Raw genomic sequence first — 23,212 nt, forward strand, 5'->3', positions numbered from 1 at the left:
CCTCCCGGTGTGGCAAGGAGCGGTGAGCAGGCACCTGCCGCTTCTGCGCCGAATCTCTGCGCCTGGCCCCCTTTATCCCTGGCCCAGGCCAGCCCGGGCACAATCTTTGACCTCTCCTGTTTACACAGCCCGCAGCAGCCCGATTGCCCAACCGCCCCTCCGCCGTCCATCCCCCTTCCTTTTTTTTCCCCTCCCTCATCATCGTCTCATTTCCTGAGCTCTGGGACAGCCCCGAGAAGCGGAATTCAGCATAAAAAAATGCTGTTTGGAAGGGAACTAAAGGAAAATCCATTCTTTGTTATCTAGGTCACTGGCTCAGGGCCAGGAGCCTGGCTCCCTGGGCTGGGGGCAGGGGCGGCTCTGCTGGGCAATGCGGGGCTGCCAGAGCTGGAGCCGCCTCTACCCCCTCAGCTCCCCACACTGCCCAAGGGGGGCTCTGAGGCTAGCAGAGGGAATGGCCAAGACCCCGGACTGGAACCTGTGAACGGCAGGCAAAGATCTTCCCAGGAGAGAAGGGAGAAGGAAGCTGGGTTCAAGGTCAAAGAGGGCAGCTGGGCCTGGGGGCGCACAGCTTGTAAACCGAGTACTTGGAAGGCTGAGACAGGAGGATCACAAGTTTCAGGCCAGCGTCTTCAATGTAGTGAGACTCAGTAACCTAGCAAGACCCTGGTGGAGCATGCCTGCCATCCGAGTACTTGGGAGGCCAAGATGGGAGGATCGCAGGTGTGCGGCCAGCCTTGGCAATTTAGCAAGATCCTGTTTCAAAACAAAAACTTTGCCCAGAGTGGTGGCGCACGCTTGTAATCCCAGCATTCGGGAGGCTGAGACGCGGTCCATGGACAGCCTCAGCTGCTTAGTGAGGCCCTTTGCATCTCAGTAAGACCCTGTTTCAAAATAAAGAATAAAAAATAGGGCTGGGAGCGTAGGTAGAAAGCCCCTGGGCTCCATCCATGGTACTGCAAAAAAAAATTTTTTTTTGAAAGGGTTAGAGGTGAAGCTCAGAGGAAGAATACCCCTGGGTTCAATCCCCAGAACCACCCAAACACACAAAAACCAAAAGGGCTGGGTGTCACCCAAAGGTGGCGTGTCCCTGGGCTCAGCCCCCAGTACCCCAAAAAAAGAGGCAGACTCGGCACACGTGCTCCTGCAGCCTGCTCCGGGCCTCCTCGCCCACCCTCGGGCGCAGCTCCCGCTGAGCTCGGGCACTTGGGCTGCAAAACCTCCAGCCTCCAGGTCTTGAGGTGCAGCCTGGGCTGGGACCGTCACCGGGGAAGCGGGCTCTCCCGCAAGAGGCTGCCAGGCATGTGGTCAAGAAGCTGCAGCGCCAAACCCAGTGCCATGCTGGCACAAAGAACGGCCCAGGGAGAGTGCGGCTGGGTGTGCGTGTGTGTGTGTGTGTGTGTGTGTGTGTGTGTGTGCGTGCGTGCATGTGCGTGTGTATGTGTTACAGGGATGAAACCCAAGGGAGTTCAACTTAGGAGCTACACCTGTAGCACTATTTTATTTATTTTATTTTTAAACAGTGTCTCACTAAGTTGCCCAAGCTGGCCTTGAACCTGTGATCCTCCTGTCTCAGCCTCCCAAGTGCTGAGATTGCAGGTGCATGCCACCACGCCCAGCTCTGTGGCTTGTTCTTAAAAAGCTTCAGGGCCCCCAGACTTTTTTTTTTTTTTTTTGTGGTACTGGGGGTGGAACCCAGGGTCTTTCTACCTCTGGGCTATACTCCCAGACCTATTTTATATTTTATTTGGAAACAGGGTCTCACTAAGTTGCTGAGAGCCTCACTAAGTAGCTGAGGCTGGCTTTGAACTGTGCGATCCTCATGTCTCAGCCTCCCAAGCGTGGGAATTACAAGCGTGCACCACCACACCCGGCTCCACCAGAATTTCTAATCTGTTCATCTATTAAACTAGGGACATGCAAATCACAAAAAGTGGAAGCCAAAAAAATGCCCAAGCCAGGTGCGGTGGTGCACACCTGTAATCCTAGTACTTGGGAGGCTGAGACAGGAGGATTGCAGGTTAGAAGCCAGCCTCAGCAAACCAGCAAGGCCCTCCAAAACTTAGCGAGAACTTGTTAAAAAAAAAAAAAAAGCCGGGCGTGGTGGCGCACGCTTGTCATCCCAGCATTTGGGAGGCTGAGGCAGGAGGATCGCGGTTCGTGGACAGCCTCAGTTACTTAGTGAGGCCCTCTGCAACTCAGTGAGATCCTGTTTCAAAATAAAGAATAAAAAATAAAAATAAATTAAACAGGGCTGAGGGTGTAGCTCAGAGGTAGAATGCTCCTGGGTTCAAGCCCTAGTTAGACAAAAATAAATTAATACATACATACGAATAGGCAAAAGGTAGGATTAGGGTGCCGCAACTCCAGCACCCCTTCCGCCCCATGTTGCTCTAAGGTGATCCCGGCATCCCGCATCCCACAGGGCGCCTCGAAGCCCCCCCCCCCGCCCCGGGACTCAGTGCTGCCTGGGCTACCGACCCAGCTGGGACCCGGGCCCGGTCCACGCCTTAAGTGTGAGTGAATAATGATTCATTCGTCTTTTTCAAGAGCCACCCAAAATAACTGGAAGTGAGGTCACATTCTCCCACACGCCTCTAGATTATCTCTCATGCAAGGGGCTACACGCAACCCCACTTCAGAGGCCATCGCTGCAGCGGGGGCTTTAGCAAGACTTAAGGCGACTGCCCGCCTCACGGATGAGGGAGAGGGGCCGCTGCTGTCTCGCCTTACAGCCCCCTGCGCCTTTGTGGCCCCGTGTGCTTGGGCCACGGGGAAATTAGCCTCTTGGCAGGAGGAATACCTGCCACCCTGAGGTCGCCATTCGGGTAGTGTGGATTCACCTGGCGATCGTGAGGGAGGGCTGTTCAGAGCAGGGCCGCTGCCTTCAGCACACCCCCTGGCGAGGTCTTGGTGAGCACAGGGTCTGCCTTCAGGAGGAGGAAGGGGAGCTAGGACCTGCTAGCACCGGCCCAGGGAGCTCAGCGCCGGGCACCGGAGGCAGATGGGCCGAGATCCCACCCCGGATCCCTCCTACACGCACAGAGCGGACCTCGCAGGCCGCTCCTCCAGCCTGGGCGGCCGCTCCTGGCCAGCCTGAGCCCTCTCCAAGCAGCCAGCCCCAGGCCCTGCCCTCGGTGGGGTCCGCGGCGTCCAAGCCCAAGGCGGGATTTTAGACCAACATCCCTACAAGATGAAACCGGTATCCTTGTTTTCAGAGGTGGACACTCTAGAAAAGATGACGACGCTTTGTTTATTTTGCTCTGGGACCAGAACTCACGTCTCCTAATCTGCTCCTTTCATAGACCTTGGTTCCCTTCTTGATATTGTCTTCTCTTGACTTAGAAAGGACCAGAGGAGGAGGGGAGGGAAGGAGATATGTGAGAGAGAAGAGATGGAGAGAGGGGAGAGAGAGAGAAAGAGAGAGAGAGAGAGAGAGAGAGAGAGGTGTATAAGGGAGCTTCCTGCTCTTGACCATCCCAAGCATCCCAAGCATGACCCAAACCTTCCACCCCAAACAATAAAGCCCTTAAATTCCAGCCAGAGTCCACCCGGGTCCAGAAGCAGCCGAACTGTGCGTACGTGCGGGGGCGCGGGGCGGCCGCCGCAGGGAGTGGGCAGGAAGGCAGCCGGCCTCTGAACCAATATTTGCTGTTTCCAGAGTTGCCCAATTGACACAGAAGCACAGCAAACAAAGCGCCTCTGTCTGCTGCGGGCGGCCCCTCCGCCCTCCCCTCCAAGCCGCCGTCCTCTGGGTGATACCAGGGCCTTCTCTCAAAGCCTGGGCCTTGGGAGAGAGCGGGCTGGCAGCCTGAGAACCAACGCTCAGAAGGCCAGCTAGCCTGCAGGCTCCCGTCCTCCCTCCTTCCTTGTTTGCTCTCTCTCCTCCCTTCTCCTCCCTCCTTCCTTCCTCCCTTCCTTCCTTCTTTCCTTCCTCCTCCTCCTTCTCTCTCTCCCTCTTTTTCTCTCTCTCTATCCCAGGTATGGCGGGCACACTTGTAACCTCAGCATTCGGGACAGCCTCAGCTACTTAGCAAGGCCCTTCGCCACTCAGACCCTGTTTCAAAAGTTAAAAAGATTTAAAAATCGGGCCGAGGGTGTCACTCGGAGATACATTGCCCCGGGGTTCCGTCCCTGGTACTGAAAAAAAAAAAAAAAGATTTTCAAGGTCTCTATTCTTTTCATAGCAGAGTCTGTAAAATACTTTATTGCAAATAAATAATAAATAAATAAATAAAGTCTCATGGCCAGGTGGAATGAATGTTGTCAACCATTTAAAAAGAACCTACACAGCCAGGTGTGGTAGGCCATGCCTGTTATCCCAGTACTTGGGAGGCTGAGACAGGAGGATCACAGGTTCAAGGCCAGCCTCGGCTACTTAGTGAGGCCTTCAGCAACTTAGTGAGACCCTGTTTCCAAATAAAAAATAGACATGGGCTAGGGGTGTAACACAGAGGTAGAATGTCCCTGGGTTCCACCTCCAGCACACCAAACATACACACACACACACACACACACACGCACACACACTACTTTTTATGAACACAAATATAAAAACCCTAGGCAAAAAAATAATTAGCAAATAGAATCTAGCAAAACCTAACAAGGATAATAAACATTTACCCAATGGGTTTATTACAAGATCTCTTTTAAAATGACATCAGTCTAATTGGTTACATTAATACGGCAATGAAGAAAATGCATATATCCATTATCAATCAGTGTAGGTACATCATTTGACAAAATTCAGTGTCCGTTCATGACGGAGACTCGTAGGAAACATTCGACCTCCGAGCTCCACCCCCGGCCCTGTTTTTTATTCTTTATTTTGAAACAAGGTCTCGCTAAGTTGCAGAGGACCTCACTAAGTAGCTGAGGCTGTCCGTGAACTGCGATCCTCCTGTCTCAGCCTCCCGAATGCTGGGATGACAAGTATTTGGTGAAGAGCGTGTGTGCATGACAACGACCCGCTCAAGCCATACTTAGTGGTGGGATGTGGGATGAAGGCGTTCTCTTTGAGGTCAACAACAGAATATCTACTGTTATCATTTCTAGCAGCCATTATAACTCGGGGGTCTTGGCCAGTTCAATCAGGCAAGAAAAGAAAATAGTAAAAAGATTGAAAAGAAAAAAATAAAACTCTTATTTTTTACAGATGATATCACTGGTATATGTATACGTATTCTAAAATTCTAAAGAAGCTATCTTAGTAAAATGAGCGAGTTCAGAAATATATCTGGACGCAAAGTCACATCAATTCTACTTCTATCTGTGAAATTTAAAAATATGCAAATACTGGCTATCTAAAATGGCATAAGAAAAACCGACGCCTAGGAATAAATCTATCAAAAGACATGTAAAACTTTTATGCACAAAACTATAAAGTATTATAACAAAGAAAGAAATTCCAAGCAAATGAAAAACTATGCATGGGTGTGGAAGAGACAGTCTTGTAAAGATCTGAACTCTCCCCAAGTTGATTTATAGTTCCCGTAGACTCCCAGCCAAATTCCTGAAGAGCGTTTTCTAATTCTGGTTGTCAACTGGCTGTAGAATTCCAAAGTCTGGATGGAGATGCCAAAAGGCTCCCAGGCACATGCAGTTGGTTGTCAACGGTGGTGCGTACCAAGACGAGGATAGAACGAGTTTAATTGCTCTAGGCTCGTCGCACCGCTCCGCACACCAAGAGAGGTTCACTAAGTTGCTGAGGCTGGCCTTGAACCTGCAAACCTCCTGTCTCAGCCTCCCAAGTACTGGGATTACAAACATGCGCCATGACACTCCATTAAATAAATGTCTTATAATTATCCTGTGTCACTCAAATGGAATCTTTCCTTCAGGAAGATGAGGAATCGCTGTCCGGTACCTAGTCTCATCATACCTGTCAAAATTAACAATTCTCCCGCATTACCAGCTAACACCTAGTCAGTATGCCGATTCCAGTTTATTTTTAAAAAAATTAAGCCTGGTGTGGTGGCACATACTTGTCATCCCAGCATTCGGGAGGCTGAGACAGGAGGATCGCAGTTCACAGACAGCCTCAGCTACTTAGTGAGGTCCTCTGAAATTTAGCGAGACCTTGTTTCAAAATACAGAATAAAAAATAGGGCAGGGGGTGTAGCTTGGAGGTCGAATGTCCCTGGGTTCCATCCCCAGACCCGAAAAAAAAAAAAATTATTAGGTGTTTCAAGTGGACCCTAAATTAGGTATGTTACATTGCTTAAGTCTCTTCTTCTCTAAAATAATCCCTTCGTTGAGTGTGGTAATCCCAATATTTAGAAGGCTGAGACGGGGAGGATCGCAGGTTTATAGCAGCCTCAGCTATTTAGTGAGGCCCTCTGCAACTTAGTGAGACCCTGTTTTAAAATCAAGGATACAAAATAGGGCTGGGGGTGTAGCTCAGAGGTAGAACGCCCCTGGGTTCTATCCCCAGACCCGCAAATAAAATAAAATAAAATAATCCCGTGTCTTTTGCTATTTACTTTTTAAAAGGATGGATATTTGTCTCTTGCAGTTTCTGATATCCTGGATTTGCCTGGTCTGTGTCCATGAGGTGGGATTTAACATGGGCTTGTGTATTTAGCAGCTATTCTAGAGAAAGTCCCTGGATTGGGGTTTTTGCAGTGTTACCTCATAAACAGACGCGGGCTGCGCCTTTTGGCTGCAATGTCCCGGGCACCTGCTGTTTTCCTAGTGTGCTGCGTCATCAGGTGCACAGTGGCGATTTGTCCCCGTGATGGTTCTTCCGACTGTGTTCTTGGTGGTCGAGTCTAATAGTTTTCTCCACTGCAAACCTACTGTTTCTCTCTCTTGGCACGAGTGAGCGATGTGTGGGGAAATACGTTGAGATTATTGAATGTCTCTTCCTAGACGTTCACCTGCTCAAGGCTTTATAACATTTATTGACGACTCTTCCCAGGATCAATTAGTGCTGGCTTGCTGGCCAGATAATGATTTTTTCCAATATACTTGTATGGGTGCACCGTAGCCCCACGTCATAGCGGAGCTCAGAGTGGTAGTGCCATGGAGCCACCCACACGCTCAGCGCGGGGTGAGCTTCCCGGCGCCTCCTCCATTCCTCTGTCCCCATACGTGATGCCGAGCCTGGCGCTGGCAGTTTCACCTACGTGCATAATGCTGACTGAGCTATTCCCTTCCTTCTGTCTCCCTCCTCCACCACCACACCGAGCCGCGGCCTTGTGATTAGACCATTTCTTCCTCTATCAGTTAGGACCTCAGGTGGGGAAGTACGTATCCATCGCTTGTCCCCATGTATTTTAGCATCAGTGGGCGCTCAGTGAGCCGGGGAGGCCCTTGCTCCAGCTTCCTTCCGTGTGGTTTTGAAAACCCCCTCAATCTTTATTTTTTTATTATTATTATTATTATTATTTTTTTTTTTTTTGGTGGTACTGGGTTTCCTGGAAGCCCTTCTACCTCCAGGCTACACTCCCAGACCTAGTTTTTAACTTTATGTGGAAACAGGGTCTCTTAAACCAGCGAGGCTGGCTCCGAACCAGCACGATCCTCCTGTCTCTGCCTCCCAAGCGCGGGGATTACAAGCGTGCGCCACCACGCCCGGCGAAAACCCCCTCAATCTTTAAAGACTCCGCTTTCGCCGGGCGTGGTGGCGCACGCTTGCAATCCCAGCATTAGGAAGCCCGAGACAGGAGGATCGCGGTTCACGGCCAGCCTCAGCTTCTTAGTGAGGCCCTTTGCAACTCAGTGAGACCCTGTTTAAAAATAAAGAATTAAAAAAAATAGGGCTGGGGGTGTAGCTCGGAGGCAGAGTGCCTTGGGTTCCATCTCCAGTACCGCAAAAAAAGATAATAAATAAATAAATAAATAAATAAATAAATAAATACTTTCTGGTAGAATAAGATGTTCAGGCCTCCCTTGTACTTCCCCGGTGCCAGCTCTGGGGTCCCTATTTTTTAGAACTTCATTCTCTAAGTAGACTTATCCTTTCATTTTGGCGGTACTGGGGATGGAACCCAGGGGCATTCTACTACCTCCGAGCTACACCCCCAACCCGATTTTTTATTCTTTATTTTGAAACAGGGTCTCACTTGAGTTGCAAAGGGCCTCGCTAAGTAGCTGAGGCTGGTTTGAACTGCGATCCTCCTGTCTCAGCCTCCCAAATGCTGGGATTCCAAGCGTGAGCCACCACGCCCAGCGGGGAAAGACATTGAGAAAGCAAATTCTGAGTACCTGCTTGTAGGAAATTCATTGACACCAGGACCTTTCAACAAATGGAATTAGGACGAGTGTGTGCACACACACGTGTGTGTAATATGTATATGCATGAATGTGCACACACACATCTTCACCTATCTCTCCCCCGCCCCCCCCCGTCTCTCCCTCCCGCCTTTCCTCTGATGACCGTGAGCTCACACTGACTCCTCCAAGCCCAGCTGAACAGCACAGCAGAGATTCTGGCTTCCTTCCCCGCCCCTCTTAGCTGCACCTGCTGTCTCCAGCACTGAGAAACTGAGATCCTCGTATTGTATTCTCCCATCAAAGCCCTTTGCATATTTCTCCTGCACACTGTCATGCTCCTCCTCCAGCTGTGTCCTGGGCCTCAGTCTCTCAGGCTGGCCACATTGAGGAAGAAAGAGAAGAAATGAAGACATTTTTTTTTCCAAGTAAAGAAAAGGGAGCCAGGCGTGGTGGCGCACGCTTGTCATCCCAGCATTCGGGAGGCTGAAACAGGAGGATCACAGTTTGTGGACAGCCTCAGCCACTATTTAGTGAAGCCCTTTGCAACTCAGTGAGACCCTGTTTCAAAATAAAAAATAAGAAACAGGGCTGGGGGTGTAGCTTGGAGGTAGAATGCCCCTGGGTTCCATCCCCAGTACTGCCAAAAAAAAAAAAAAAATCAAAAAAAAAGAAAGGAGAGAGAGAGAGAGAGAGAGAGAGAGAGAGAGAGAGAGAGAGAGAGAGAGAAGGTTGGGGAGAAAGAGAAAAAGGCAGGGCGAAGGAAGGGGCCTGGAAAGGCTTTTTATCTCTTTCTGCACAGTCCCCCAGCACAGGGCAGGGCAGACAGCAGGATCACACAACACAAGAAGAACAGGGCAGAAATGGCCGTGTCTTCCACAGCACGAAGCTCTGCGCTCCTTCCCCTCTCTTCAGTCATTCTTCTGTAATGAGTGGGAGAGACCACGGCCAGGGGTCTTCAAGTCCAAAATCAGAGATATTGCCAGGCGCAGGGGTGCCAGCCTGTAATCTCAGTATTTGTGAGATGGAGTCAGGAGGATCGCAGGCTGGAACCCAGCCTCAGTAACTTAGTGAGACCTTGTTTCAAAATTAAAAAAAAATCTGGGCATGTAGCTCAGAAATAGTGTCCTTGTGGCCAATCTCTAGTACAGAAAAAGAATGAAGAAGAAGAAGAAGAAGAAGAAGAAGAAGAAGAAGAAGGAGGAGGAGGAGGAGGAGGAGGAGGAGGAGGAGGAGGAGGAGGAGGAACGGCAGAGAAGGAAGAGGGATGAGGAAGAAGTCTCTGGATCCCTCTGTAAGCCAAGAGCTGGTGAGAACATTCTTTCCTTGTCAGCACCTTGTTCAGCCCAGGCCAGCCATGCCTGGTCCGTAAGCCAGCAGCTGGAGAGGCCACTGACCCTGGCGCCGAGTGGACTCTCTGGAGTCTCATGTGTAAAGGAACAAAAGTTCCTGACCAGAGGCAGGCGTGCAGGAATGCTGGCCTCTCTGCCGCGCTGTTTACAGGGCGCCTGGACAGACCTGGAAACATGGGAAGCAGATTAGGGGTCAGGGCCAGGGGTGCAGCTTTGGGCTCCACAGCAGGTTCAGGGGATGTTGTGCAACGGGCAGCATCTGTCAGGGGCGTGTCTTTAGTGCCTGTCTGGGGGGGGGGGAGCGCACTGGCTCCCAGGGGGCCAAGTAGGCTGCTTGGGAGGGGGAGGAAGGCAGAGGGATGTGAGGACCTGTGGTAACTGGGCCAAGAAAGCGGGTAGCAGAGAGTCTGGACTGAAATAGAAGCTGAGTCTCAGATCAAAGAGTTTGCTCCCAGGAGGGGAGTAGTTCCCAGATGTGAAGGTAGCAGCCCTCTGCACAGGGCAAAACAGGAGCGCGCTGGAGGGGGAAGATCCCAGTGGCAAGGTCAGGACAAGAGGAGGTGGCGGTCCCCGCTCTCTCTGGATGAAGAGATGCTCCTCATCTTCTGATACCGTAGAGCCACAGGCTTCTTCCCGTCCATCCAGTCATCCTTCTGGGATGAGCTGGGAGAGACCAACCGGGGTTGTGCATCTTCAGGTCAGAGAACAGAGACATCGCGGGGCCCAGTGGTACCTGTCGCTTCCGTACATTTAGACTTCCAGATCGGATGTGAATTGGGCAACTGAAACCCTCAGGGCTTTCATTTTCTCATCTGGGAAACAAGAAGAATTCGAGGCTGGTGGCGCACACTTGTCATCCCAGCATTTGGGAGGCTGAGACAAGGAGGATCACGGTGAGGCCATCTGCAACTCATTGAGACCCTGTTTCAAAATAAAGAATAAAAATAGGGCGGGGGGTGTAGCTCAGAGGTAGAATGCCCCCTGGGTTCCATCCCAAGTACTGAAAAAAAAAAAAAGAAAGAAAAAAAAAGAAAGAAAACCAGGAAGAATCATGTTCCCTTTGTAGAATTACTCTTGGCTCCAAATTAGCAATTCAAGTAACCCACCTAGTCCACCTGGTCCAGAACCCAGCACACAGTTATCCTCATTCTGATTTTCCTCTGGGTTCTGAGCTGTCTTCCCCCTGGGAGCCCGTGTGCACGGCCCCCTGAGCTCAGCCCCTCAGGCCCCACTACACGGAGGGGCCCTGCGAGGGTGCTGACCACGAGCTCTCAGCAGCGTTTTCTTCTCTACGTGTTACCTGGGCCTTCCTTCTATCTGCTGTCCATTCCTGAGAACCAAGAGTGGATAGTACCACATGCAATCTATGGAAGAATAAGTTGGGCGTGAATTTCGAGTCAAAAACTAGGCTTGAGTCTTAAGCCACTTGAAACAATACGATTCTAGACAAAGCACCTCTCCAGGATCTATCTTCCCAGACTCTTTCCTCACTTGTAATAGGAATACAGATATCGCCCTTGTCTTTTCTACACTGGTACTGGCATTAAAGGGCTGGCCCCAGCCGGTTTGTGGTGGCACAGTCTTGTAATCCCTGCACTTGGGAGGCTGAGACAGGAGGGTCACAGGTTCAAACCCAGCCATACCTGGTCCATAAGCAACAGAAACTTAGTGAGGCTCTCAGCAACTTAGCAAGGCCCTGTTCCCAAATAAAAGATAAAATAGGTCTAGGTAGAATAGCCCAGAGATAGAAGGGCCCTGGCTGCCATCCATAGGACCACAAGAAAGAAAGAAAGGAAGAAAGGAAGAAAGAAAAGAAAGGAAGAAAGAAAGAAAGAAAGGAAGAAAGAAAGAAAGAAGGAACTGGCCCTGTTGACATGTGGCGTCATTGGTAGACAGTAATGATTATTATCATTATTATGGAAGCCCAAGCACAGACAGTATACTCATTACATACTGAATGACTGAAGGGACCTGTCTGATGACTTTTGGGTTCTCTCCTTTGCTACTAGGCCCTTCAGCAAAACATACCCTAAGAGGCTGTCTAGCTCAGCAACCTCATCTGACAGATAAGTCTGTGCCCAGCCACTGGGCGCAGCTGGTAGGCTGTCAACAGAGCAGGCGATACTAGAACCTAGAACTTTGGGCTGGGTGTCCTGAGCCGTCCCCACCATCCCGTGCATGCTTTCCTGGAGAGCGTAATTCATATTTCCCTCCAGGTTGATTTCAGAATCGCCCTTATCATGTCTCTTTTATCAAGAGCAGTCAAGTCTCGGGGTCTGTAGATGAACGCATAAACAGGTGGCTGGCTCAGCTGAGCAGAGTCCAGGGCACCCAGGGGCCAAGACAAACAGAACACTGATCTCTCTGTGCCACTGTTCAATGTCCCCACTCTGTGGAAAGAGAGGCTCAAAGTCTATTTGTTTTCTCAGCTGTCCAAAAAAACCCCTCTGACTGCTCCAGATTCACAAACAATTGGTGTCGGTCAGTTTCTGCAACTGAATGATCTTACTTTTTCAGTTGTTCCAAATATTACCCACAGATAAGCATCGTATGTCAATATATACAGCTCTTCTGTACATGCCATCATTGAACAAGACTCGGCAGCCCCGCAGGGGAGCATCTACCTAAAAAACAGATCAGTACGCTTCCATTCCAGCCGGGCGTGGTGGCGCACACTTGTAATCCCAGCATTTGGGAGGCTGAGACAGGAGGATCGTGGTTCACAGACAGCGTCGGCTACTACTTAGTGAGGCCCTTTGCAACTCAGTGAGACCCTGTTTTAAAATAAAGAAAAAATATGGCTGGGGGTATAGCTCAGAGGTAGAGTGCCCTGGGCTCCATCCCAGTACCACAAAACAAACAAACAAACAAACAAGCCTCTATCCCTCCCACTTTCTCCCTGGGGAGAAAGTGGGTTCCACTAGTACCTCAAGTATGTTTGGCCTTCTTTCCACGTTCTTAGAATTGGAGGCAGTGGGTGGACAGCAATCTTCCAGTGCTAGCTCAAGACCCCAATCAAAGCAAAATCCTTCAAACACTTGCTGCAGCTCTGTCCCCTAGGCCTGCAAGGTCGGCTTTCCTGGTGGAGGAAACTGGTGGGAGAAACCCAGGCCCTTTAGAACCAACAGCATCTGAGCTTTGGGCAAGAGGGCTCGAGGATCTTGTAGCAGATGAAACTTTAGAGTAGAGGCTTCCAGAAGCCCCAGCATAAAGGCCAGGCATGTCTGTGGCTTCCTGGGGGCATCCTGCAGGGACGGGATGTAGGTCCAGGTATGAGCTTGTCATTGACAGAAGGAACTCTGGGGCCAGGAGCTCCTGAGGACTTGATTCTGCGCTGGAGAGATATTCTGTCCCCATGGCCTTTGGCTGGATTATTTGGCCCTGATAGCTATGTGGGATGGGAGAAAAAGCATGTTGGCTCATGGGAAAGGTGAGGACCTTGAGACTCAGGAGGAATTGGGGTACTTCCAGAGAGCGGATTTGGGAGCCATCCTTTCTACTTTCCTGGGCTAGACCAGCGTGCCTCTGATCCCAACCCCTGGTCTGATGTCAGGAGAATTCTCGGGTCTGTTTGTCACAACATCTGGTCTGCTGGAAGACGATGTCTATGAAGTTAAGATTGCTGGTTTTGAAGGAAACATACTTGGATTGAAATGGAGCCTAGAAAACTTAGAGAGTTGGGTGTGGTGGCGCACACCTGTGATCCCAGTCCTTGGGAGGAGGAGACAGACACATGAGGAAGATATGAAAAGAAATAAAAGACATACAAGAGAACGAAGTGAATATTTTAGGGTGAAAAATATGATTATAAAAAGAATTAAAGGACAAACTTCTCAGCAGCTTAGACACTAAAGAACAAAAGATCAGCGAACCTGAGTACAGAGAAGCAGAAACTCAATGAAAACGCAGGCCTCCAGGACCCGTGGGATGACAGCAAGTGGATTAACAAATCGATATTGGAATTCCAGAAAGGGAAAGCAATAGTATATGAAGAAATAATACCCCCCAAAATCCAGGATTGGTGAGAACTATAAACTCATTAATCTAAAAGTTCAACACATCCAAAGCAAACATAAAGAAAATTGCGAGCTGAGCATAATGGCACACGCTTGTCATCCCAGCACTCGGGAGGCTGAGACAAGAGGATCCTGCTTCGTGGCCAGCCTCAGCTACTCAGTGAGGCCCTTTGCAACTCAGTGAGACCCTGCTTCAAAATAAAGAATAAAAAATAGGGCTGGGGTTTTAGCTTGAAGGTGGAATGCCCCTGAGTTCCATCCCCAGTACTGCAAAAAAAAAAAAAAAAGATAAAGAAAATGAAAATTGCATCCAGACACATTATAGTTATGTTATTCAAAATCAACTGATAGGCTGGGTGTGGAGGTGCACACTTGGTAATCCCAGTACTTGGGAGGCTGAGACAGGAAGATCGCAGGTTTGCAGCCAGCCTCAGCTACTTAGTGAGGCCCTCGGCAACTTAGTAAGACCCTGTTTCAAAATAAAGAATAAACAATTGGGTTGGGGTGTAGCTCCGAGGTAGAATGCCCCTGGGTTCAAGCACAAGTACTGAAAAAAAAATTTAAGTGCAGACAAAACAAAATCATTTTCACATGCACAAAAGCTGAGGGGCATTTGTTGCCAGACCTGAGCTGTTGGAAGCACATTGTCTGGATGGCACGGTGGCTTCTGGGTGTGTCTATTGATGAGTTCTGCCCCTGCATCTGCCGATTCTCTCTCTGCGTGTTTCCTTTGACACTGGACATTATGCACGCTGCATTCTTGACTATTTAGATTTTCTTGTCTTTTTTTTTTCCAGGGTGTTGGCATTTGCTTGGGGAAGCCAGTGAAGTTACTTACAGGTCAGTTTGAGCCTCTGAGGCTAGCTTTACCTCTGGACAAGGGCATTTGGAGAATTGGTACCAGGTGGCTGAAGGCTACTTTGCTGGGTTTGGATAGAAACGTGAACAGGGAAAGTGCGGCTCCCTTCGTGCTAGCGGCTCTGAGCCGCTCCCCCCCGCGCAGTGTGAGCCGCTCTCCCCCGCTCACCTGGTGGCCAGTGCTCACAGCTCTTCCGGTGGCCAGAGCTGGCCTCTCCTGAGCTCCCAGTAGTACTCACAGCCCCACAGACTGCCAGTTGTTCTCAGGACAAACAGCCCTTGATCTCACCAGCTCTGACAGCCAACAAGCCCCGGTGCCAGCCACCCTCAGTGTTATTAGCTCTTAGTGCAACCAGCCAAGTTGGCTGCAGAAGCAGAAGTTCATACTCATGAATCTGACTTTTTTTTAATATATTTTTTATTTATTTATTATTATTTTTTGTAATCATACATCACTTTGAAATACAAGACTTGAGAGGATATACAAGCACATATCATCCAATAAGCCCTTATCCAATCCCCATCCCATTCTCTCCCCACCTCGATCCCATGCTTAATTGGTAATTATCTTTGATATAACTGTTTACGCACCTCATGAGTTTTAAAGAGATTCCATTCTCCCCTATCCCCTCCCCTCTGATTGGTCACCTTAATTGCTTTTCAATAGGGCCCTTTCTACTACTCAACCTCCTCCTGTTACCCCTTTCCTTCTAGTTCTTGCTAATTAGAGGAAGCATCTGGATTTTATTTTCTGTGCTATCTCTCTGTGCATGCCGCATTGCAAGTTCCGATCCCACTCTTGACGGCCCCAGTAGTGGCCTGGCCACCCGGAGAACTCTTATCCCGACCTCACTGGCTCCAGCACTGGTCTTGCCTCATGGGAGGCCCCGATCCTGGCCTTGCTGGCCCCCACACTGAACTAACCCCTCGGCTGGCTCCTCTCCCGGCCTCAGAGGCCCCAGCACCTAGCCTCACAACAGGCTCCAATCCCAGCCTCGCTGACCCTGGCACTGGCCTAACCGCCTGGCAGGCTCCTATCCTGGTCTCGTAAGTCCCAGCTCCATCCTTGCCTCAAGGCAATTTCCAATCCTGGCCTCACTGGCCCTGGCACTGGCCTTATACCTTGGCAGAGTCCAATCTCAGCCTCGGAGGTCCCAGCACTGGTCTTGCCTCACGGAAGGCTCCAATCCCAACCTTGCTGGCCCCGGCACCAGCCTAGCCCCTCGGCTGGTGCCAATCCCTGCCTCGGAGGCCTCAGTAGTGGCCTTGCCTCACGGCAGGCTCTAAACCCAGCCTCGTTGGCCCCGGCACTGACCTCACCCCTCGGCAGGCCCCAATCCCGGACTTGGAGGCCCCAGCACTGGCCATACCTCAAGGCAGGCTCTGATCCCAGCCTCGCTGGCCCCCACACCAGTCTAACCCCTCGGCAGGCTCCTATCCAGGCCTCGGAGGCCCCGGCACTGGCCTTGCCTCACAGCAGGCTCTGATCCCAGCCTCAATGGCCCTGACACTGGCCTAACCCCTCGGCAGGCTCCGATCCCGGCCTCAGAGGCCTCAGCACTGGCCTTGCCTCATGGCAGGCTTCAATCCCGGCCTCGCTGGCTCCGGCACTGGCCTAATGCATCAGCTGGCTCCGATCCCAACCTCGGAGGCCCCAGCACCAGCCTCGTCTCACGGCAGGCTCTGATCCCGGCCTCGCTGGCCCCGGCACTGGCCTAACCCCTCGGCAGGCTCCAAACCTGGCCTTGAAGGCCCCAGCACCGACCTTGCCTCATGGCAGGCTCCGATCCTGGCCTCACTGGCCATGGCACTGACCTAACCCCACAGCAGGCTCCAATCCCGGCCTCAGAGGCCCCATCACCTGCCTTGCCTCACGGCAGGCTCCGATCTGAGCCCCCTCTTCACCCAGCAGGTTGTCCCATGTTCCCGAGGTGCATGGTGGTAGTATTCCACCTCTGAGGTAATTTCTTCAAAAGTTCCAGGTGTATTATGCCAGATCTCTGCCTCCCCTGAGTACTTGCCACCGCCAATGCAACTGTCTCCACCATTTCAAATCTTTCCCAAGCTCTTTTCCCATACCGCATAATGTCCAGTGTTCCTAAGCATGCGCGACAGTAGCATTCGACCTTTGGGGTAATTTCTTCAGAGGATCAGAGTGGGTTGGATCAGATGTCTGCCTCTCCCAAATCCAAGTCTCCACCGCCATCTCGGCCACTGCTGCCTCCACTGCCTTCCTCCTAGGTCTCTGCTAGACTCTCTCCTTACAGGTAATGTCCAGGATTCTTAAAGATGTAGAGAAGCCTCAGTCCTCCTTCGCGGGGAATTTTTCCAAAAGTTCCAGTTCAGATGTATATGTTTTATCTGCATCTCCAATATTCTAGCTGCTGCATCGGCCATCTTAACCCCTCTAGAATATTTTTCTTTTTTCTTTTCCCTTTTTTTTTAAATAAGAGAAGAGAGTATGTGTGGTTTGAGGAGGATGTGGGATCAGGCACTTGGTAAGGATGAAAATTTTTTTTCATTCCGGGTGTGTGGGGTGGGGGTCGCCTAAGGGTGCCCCGCCCAGGACCATCCACGCGTCCAGGGTTGGGGCCTGGAGGCCCGGACCTCAGGGTCCTTCTGGGTGGGGAGTGGGGGTCGCCTAAGGGTGCCCCGCCAGCACCTGCCCATCCGCCCAGGGTCGGGGCCTGGTGGCCAGGACCTCAGGGTCCTTCCGGGTGGGCATGAATCTGACTTTTAATAGTATATAAACTGGATTTCTGTTCAACACTACCTAGGCACTACCACAGGCTGGGACTGTAATAGATGTCACCAAATCTCTGATAAAAAAGCTGATTTAGCCTGACATGGTGACACATACCTGTAATCCCAGTACTTGGGAGGCTGAGACAGGAGGATCGCAGGTTCAAAGCCAGCCTAAGCAATTTAGTGAGACCCTTTGTTTCCAAATAAAAAGTAAAAAGGGCTGGGGGTGTAGCTTGGAGGCAGACTAACCCTGAGTTAAATCCCCAGTACCAGCCGGGTGTGGTGGTGCACACTTATAATCCCCATATCTGGGAGGCTGAGACAGGAGGATTGCACAGGTTCGAAGCCAGCCTCAGCTGGCTTAAGAGACCCTGTTTCCAAATAAAATATAAAATAGGTCTGGGAGTGTAGCCCGGAGGTAGAAGCCCCTGGGTTCCACAAAAAAATAAAAAATAAAAATAAAAATCCCCAGTATCAAAAAAAGAAAAAAGCAAAGAAACCAGTTTAAAAGAAGTGAATGCATGACTCATCACAATTTGGAGGAAATTAATGATAAGAACAATAAGATTCTGTATTTGCAGTAATTTTAATATTTTCCAGTAAATCTGAGCTAAGAGTTTGATTCCACTTGACATTATTAAATTTTAAATTGAATATGCTGTTAGCCAGGCGTGGTGGCGCACACTCGTAATCACAGTACTTGAGAGGCTGACACAGGAGGATTGCAGGTTCCAGGACAGCCTCAGCAAGTAGCAAGACTTGCATCAGTCAAGTGAGACCTTGTTTCCAAAGAAAAAAAATAAAATAAAACAAAATAGGCCCGGGGTATAACTTGAAGGTTCAATTGCCTCTGGGCTCAATCTCCAGTACCACACACACAAAAATTTTTTTTTAAATATACAAAATCAGCCAGGCATGGTGGTACACGCTTGTAATCCCAGCATTTGGGAGGCTGAGACAGGAGGATCGCAGGTTCACAGCCAGCCTCAGCTACTACTCAGTGAGGCCATTTGCAACCCAGTGAGATCCTGTTTCAAAATAACAAATAAAAAATAGGGCTGGGGGTGTAGCTCAGAGGTAGAATGCCCCTGAGTTCCATCCCCAGTACTGCCATAAATAAACAAACAAAATCATTCCTATCCTTTCTTATTATGTCTGTATTTAATAATTATTGCACCTCTGTAAGCACCACACAGACTTTCATCAGTCAGATTGTTGCTTCAAAAATTATATATAGGCCGGGCGCGGTGGGCACGCTTGTAATCCCCATGCTTGGGAGGTAGAGACAGGAGGATCGTGCAGGTTTGAAGCCAGCCGCGCTGGCTTAAGAGACCCTGTTTCCAAATTTAAAAAGTATAAAAAATAGTCTGGGAGTGTAGCCCAGAGGTAGAAAAGTTTCCAGTAACCCCAGTACGACCAAAAAATAAAAATAAATAAAAATAAAAAATAAAAAAGTAAAAAGGGTGGGACGTGTTGGCTCAGGGGTAGAATGCCTCTGTATTCAATTTCCAGCCCTAAACACATACGTTTTTATATAATATTATATATGTAATATATTTATATGTTAAATTATGTATAGAATATAATATATTAATGCTGGCTTCAAACCTGCAGATCCTCCCCTCTCCGCCTCCCAAAGCGCGGGGATTACAAGCGTGTGTCACCAGGCCCGGCCCTCCCACTTTTTTTTATGTTGAGACAGGGTCTCTCTAAATTGCTGAGGCTGGCCTTGAACCTGCAATTCTACTGTTTCAGCATCCAAAATATCAGGATTACCACAATGCCTGATTTAAATTATATTTGTTGGTTTTTGTTTGTGTTTTTCAATGTGTGTGTGTGTGTGTGTGTGTGTGTGTGTGTGTGTGTGTGTGTTTTACTGGGGATTAAACCCAAGGGTATTTTGCCCCTGAGCCAAAACCTTTGGCCCTCTTTAAAAAAAAAAAAACAAAAACAAACAAAAAACAAAAAACACAAGGTCTCACTAAGCTGCAAAGGGCCTTGCTAAATTGCTGAGGCACTGGCCTTGAACCTACAATTCTCCAAGTACTTGGATTGCAGGTATACACCATCATGCCCACCTTTAAATTATATTTCAATGATTTAACTCTGGGATTAATAATCAGAGTGTAGGGAACCAAGTCAAACTAGTTTAAGGAATTCTATAAAAGGGCACAATTTCATAAATATTAAATTTAAAAGCACACTTATAACACAAAGAAATTTTCTCCAAAAGTAATCTGGGAACTTTTAATGATGTTGTCTCAAAAGACATAATTTTATTCATTTTAATTTTTACACAGTTATAATTCGGTTATAGCACAAAATTACAAAGATCATTACACATGGAGATGAGCAATGAACCTCACCACATTTGAGGCTCCCGACATCTATCCGGATGCGACTGCCCACCCTGACTGGTTTTAATTTTTGTGGAATGTGCAGGCATCCAGAAGTTCTGTGAAGATAACACAAGAGAGACAGAGTGTCAGACGCTGCCAGTGCTTACAAAACGCAGTTCAGCTCCTGTTTTGTAAAAGTGACTGGTAGTTAATAAGGACTTTTTTTAAACACACACAGACATTCAGACATGTTCTGATGTGCTCTCCTTAAACACCTGCATTTTAGTACTTGGGAGGCTGACACAGGAGGATTGCAGGAGGATCACAGTTTTGCAGCCAGCCTCAGCTACTTAGTGAAGCTCTCCATAACTTATTGACACTCTGTTTCAAATTTTAAAAAATTTAAAAATGGGGCTGGGGTGTAGCTCAGAGGTAGAATGCCCCTGGGTTCCATCCTCAGTACCAGAAAAAAAGAACAACTGCATTATCCTTCTCTCCTATTCTTACCATCTCTAACACTGGCTACGATTTAACAAAAATGCATGCAAACTCCCAACAACTTGATTATTCTGGCTCTAATTTATTTCTGTCTGAGGCAGCTACGCTATCTAAAATACATACAGTAAGCTGGGCATGGTGGTGCACGCTTGTAATCCCAGCATTTGGAGACTGAGACAGGAGCACTGCGTTCTTGGACAGCTTCGGCTACTTAGTAAGGTCTTGTGCAATTTAGTGAAGCCTTGCTTCAAAATAAAGAATAAAAAATAGAAGCCGGGCGTGGTGGCGCACGCTTGTTATCTCCGTGCTTGGGAGGCAGAGACTGGAGGATCAAGCAGGTTCAAAGCCAGCCTCACTGGCTTAAGAGACCCTGTTTCCAAATAAAATATAAAAAATAGGTGTCTGGGAGTGTAGCCTGGAGGTAGAAGGGTTTCCAGGAACCCCAGTACCACCAAAAAAAAAAAAAAGAAAGAAAGAAAAAATAAAAAATAGGGCTGGGAATGTATCTCGGAGGTAGAAGGCCCTGGGTTCAATCTTCAGTACCGCAAAAATAAAATACAAACAGTGGAAAAAGCTTCCTATACTACCGTTTCTGCTACTATTATTTATGTTTTACTTACAATCACTGAAAATTAGTCTTCTGGGGGTATATACAGTATACGTCACCTCCCGAGACCTCCCCCTCCACTGACGTGCTCACGAATACATTTTCACTTTATTAACAAAAATAGGAGCCAGGCATGATAGCACACGCTGGTGATCCCAGCATTCGGGAGGCTGAGACGGGAGAATCGCGGTTCGCGGCCAGCCTCAGCTACTTAGTGAGGCCCTCTGCAACTCAGTGAGACCCTGTTTCAAAAATAAAGAATAAAAAATAGGGCTGGAGGTGTACCTAACTTGGACGTAGAATGCCCCTGGGTTCCATCTCTGGTACTTAAAAAAAAAAATAGGAATGCACAGAAAAAAAAGTTCAACTCCAACGTGATCTCAGTTCCCATTCCATGCCTTGTCCCCTTTAAACTTTTCCAGATAGTGCCTCCTGCCACTGTCTGGCGAGGCCGCCTCCTCCACCATTCCCGATCCTCCTGGGGGGCAGGACACAAGCCCCTACCTCTTCGCATCCCATCAGGACCAGCCCGGGGCTTGGCGCTCACGAGTCGCTCACTAGCGATCGCTGTACGTACCAGAGGTCACGCACGGCTTCAGGCTAGCCACCACGCTGAGGTACTCTGGCCCCAAGTATTGTTCGTACGTTGTGACGTTCTGCAGCCTAGCCAGGCATTCCGTGTCATCGCTGAACAGCAGGTCCTTGTTGAATGATTCAAACAACTGAAACATCCTATATTCAAATCCATTTCTTCCAAAGAGCTCCTGGGTCAGACAGACAGACAGGCAGACAGTGAGTGACCACGGGCTTCAGGAGGCTTGGGTTGCTGTGTGCTGCCTCAGAACACCGCTCAGCTCCAGCCCCAGGGAACCCAGACACAGCAAAGGCGCAGGAGACGCAGGCGTCTCGTGGCCGAGAGCAGTGGGCTTCGAAGTCCCAGCCACCTCTCCCTGGTTGTAGGACCTTCGGAAAACTTCCCCACTGAGCCCGGTGAACCTGTTTCCCCCCTTGCAAATGGACATTCACCACACCAGATGGCGACGTGGTGTGAAGAAAACTCTGGTAAATAGAGTTTCCAGTTTGGTCATCATTTGGCCGACTACTGCCAGATGTGTCCAGCTTCCTGGGTCCTTCCTTTCTATTCTCTGTTCTGTTCCTGGCCTCTTCTGGTCTCTGGGTCTTCCCCAGGTGCCCAGCCTTTCCCATCTCTTTGTTCCTCTCCCCACTCCTCCTTGGCCCATCTCCTTTTGGCTAATGCGCCACCTTGTCCTGTGCGGGATTCGTCCCGTCAAAAGTCCACAGTTAGCTGGGCGTGGTGGCACAGGCTTGTCATCCAGCATTCGGGAGGCTGAGACAGGAGGATCGTGGTTCACAGACAGCCTCAGCTACTTAGTGAGGCCCTTTGTGACTCAGTGAGACTCTGTTTCAAAATAAAGAATAAAAGATAGGGCTGGGGGTGTCGCTCAGAGGTAGGATGCCCCTGGGTTTCATCCCCAGACCTGCAAAAAAAAAAAAAAAAAAAGTCCACAGTTGCCCAGTGTGGTGGTGCACACCTATAATACTAGTACTTGGGAGGCTAACAGGAGGATCACAGGTTCGAGGCCAGTCTCAGAAACGTAGCAAGACATTCAGCAATTTAGCAAAACCCCATTTCAAAATGAAAAATAAAAATAAAAAGGGCCAGGGGTGTCTCTCAGCTGTAGAATGCCCAGGGATCAATCCCCAATACCAGAAAGAACAAAATAAAAAATAAAAAGTTCACAATTGAAAGGTGCTCTTTTTTTTTTTTTTTCAGTGCTCTTTTGAGAGCTTTCCTGGGTTGATATCATTTAATGGAATTACGTGGGTGGTATATTCTAAGACATGGATTTCTCATTTGCGAAAACCCCAAGAATGAGGGCACGAGTGTAAAAGGCAGAAGTGGCTTTGGGTTTCCCTTTAAATCATCTGGTTTGGAGCTGGGATGGTGGTACCTGCCCAGTACTGGGGATGTTGAGACAGGAGGATCGCAGGTCTGAGGCCAGCCTCAGCAATCGTCAAGACGCGCAGCAACTTAAGGTTGCTGATAAAGACAAAATAAAACAAAAAGATGCCAAAGAAAAACTAAAAGGGGCTGGAGGTGGAGCTTGAAGGTAGAAGGCCCCTGGGTTCAATCCCCAGGACTGAGAAAAAAGAGCATTTGGTTTCGGCAGCCTGCTGTTCTACGAGGTCAGCCCTTATTGGCTTCCGGTGGCGGTGAGGAGATGTCTGGATGCTGGCTTTTAGCGTTCCTGACGCCCTGGCCAGTGCGCAGCCTGCCAGGTTGAGGAAACACACTGGGATCCACCCTCCCTTCTGCTTTGCCTACAGTTGGCTGGGCCTACCGTGAAGGGCACTGAGCCGCCGCCCTTACTTCCGCAACAGAAGAAGAGCGAAAGGGTTAATCCCTCAAGACGTGCCATGGATCTGCGGAGCCGTGTGAGTCTCGGGCACACGCTCCTCGATGCCCACCCTGGGCGTACTGGGATGGCCGGGAAGCCCCAGAGCGCAAAGCAAGCTCAGCCTCCAGTTGGAATCCGAGGCACTGGGAGACTCAGTCCCGCG

At 49.4% G+C, this 23,212-nt stretch overlaps 1 protein-coding gene across 1 annotated transcript in view; it reads right to left on the minus strand.

Annotated features, from left to right (window-relative positions):
• Positions 1 to 10,111: 10,111 nt before the first annotated feature.
• Positions 10,112 to 23,212, minus strand: part of LOC308263628 (inhibitor of carbonic anhydrase-like) — a gene marked incomplete at both ends in the record, with an annotated part of 49,775 nt that continues 36,674 nt past the window's right edge. The window contains 2 exons of the mRNA XM_080696613.1: positions 10,112 to 10,257; positions 21,207 to 21,393. Of these exons, the coding sequence (XP_080552739.1) occupies positions 10,112 to 10,257; positions 21,207 to 21,393 (333 nt within the window). The remainder of the gene's footprint in view (positions 10,258 to 21,206; positions 21,394 to 23,212) is intronic.

This window comes from Muscardinus avellanarius (assembly GCF_963383645.1).
Source record: "Muscardinus avellanarius genome assembly, chromosome: 5".
In the NCBI taxonomy this organism is placed as follows: Eukaryota; Metazoa; Chordata; class Mammalia; order Rodentia; family Gliridae; genus Muscardinus; species Muscardinus avellanarius.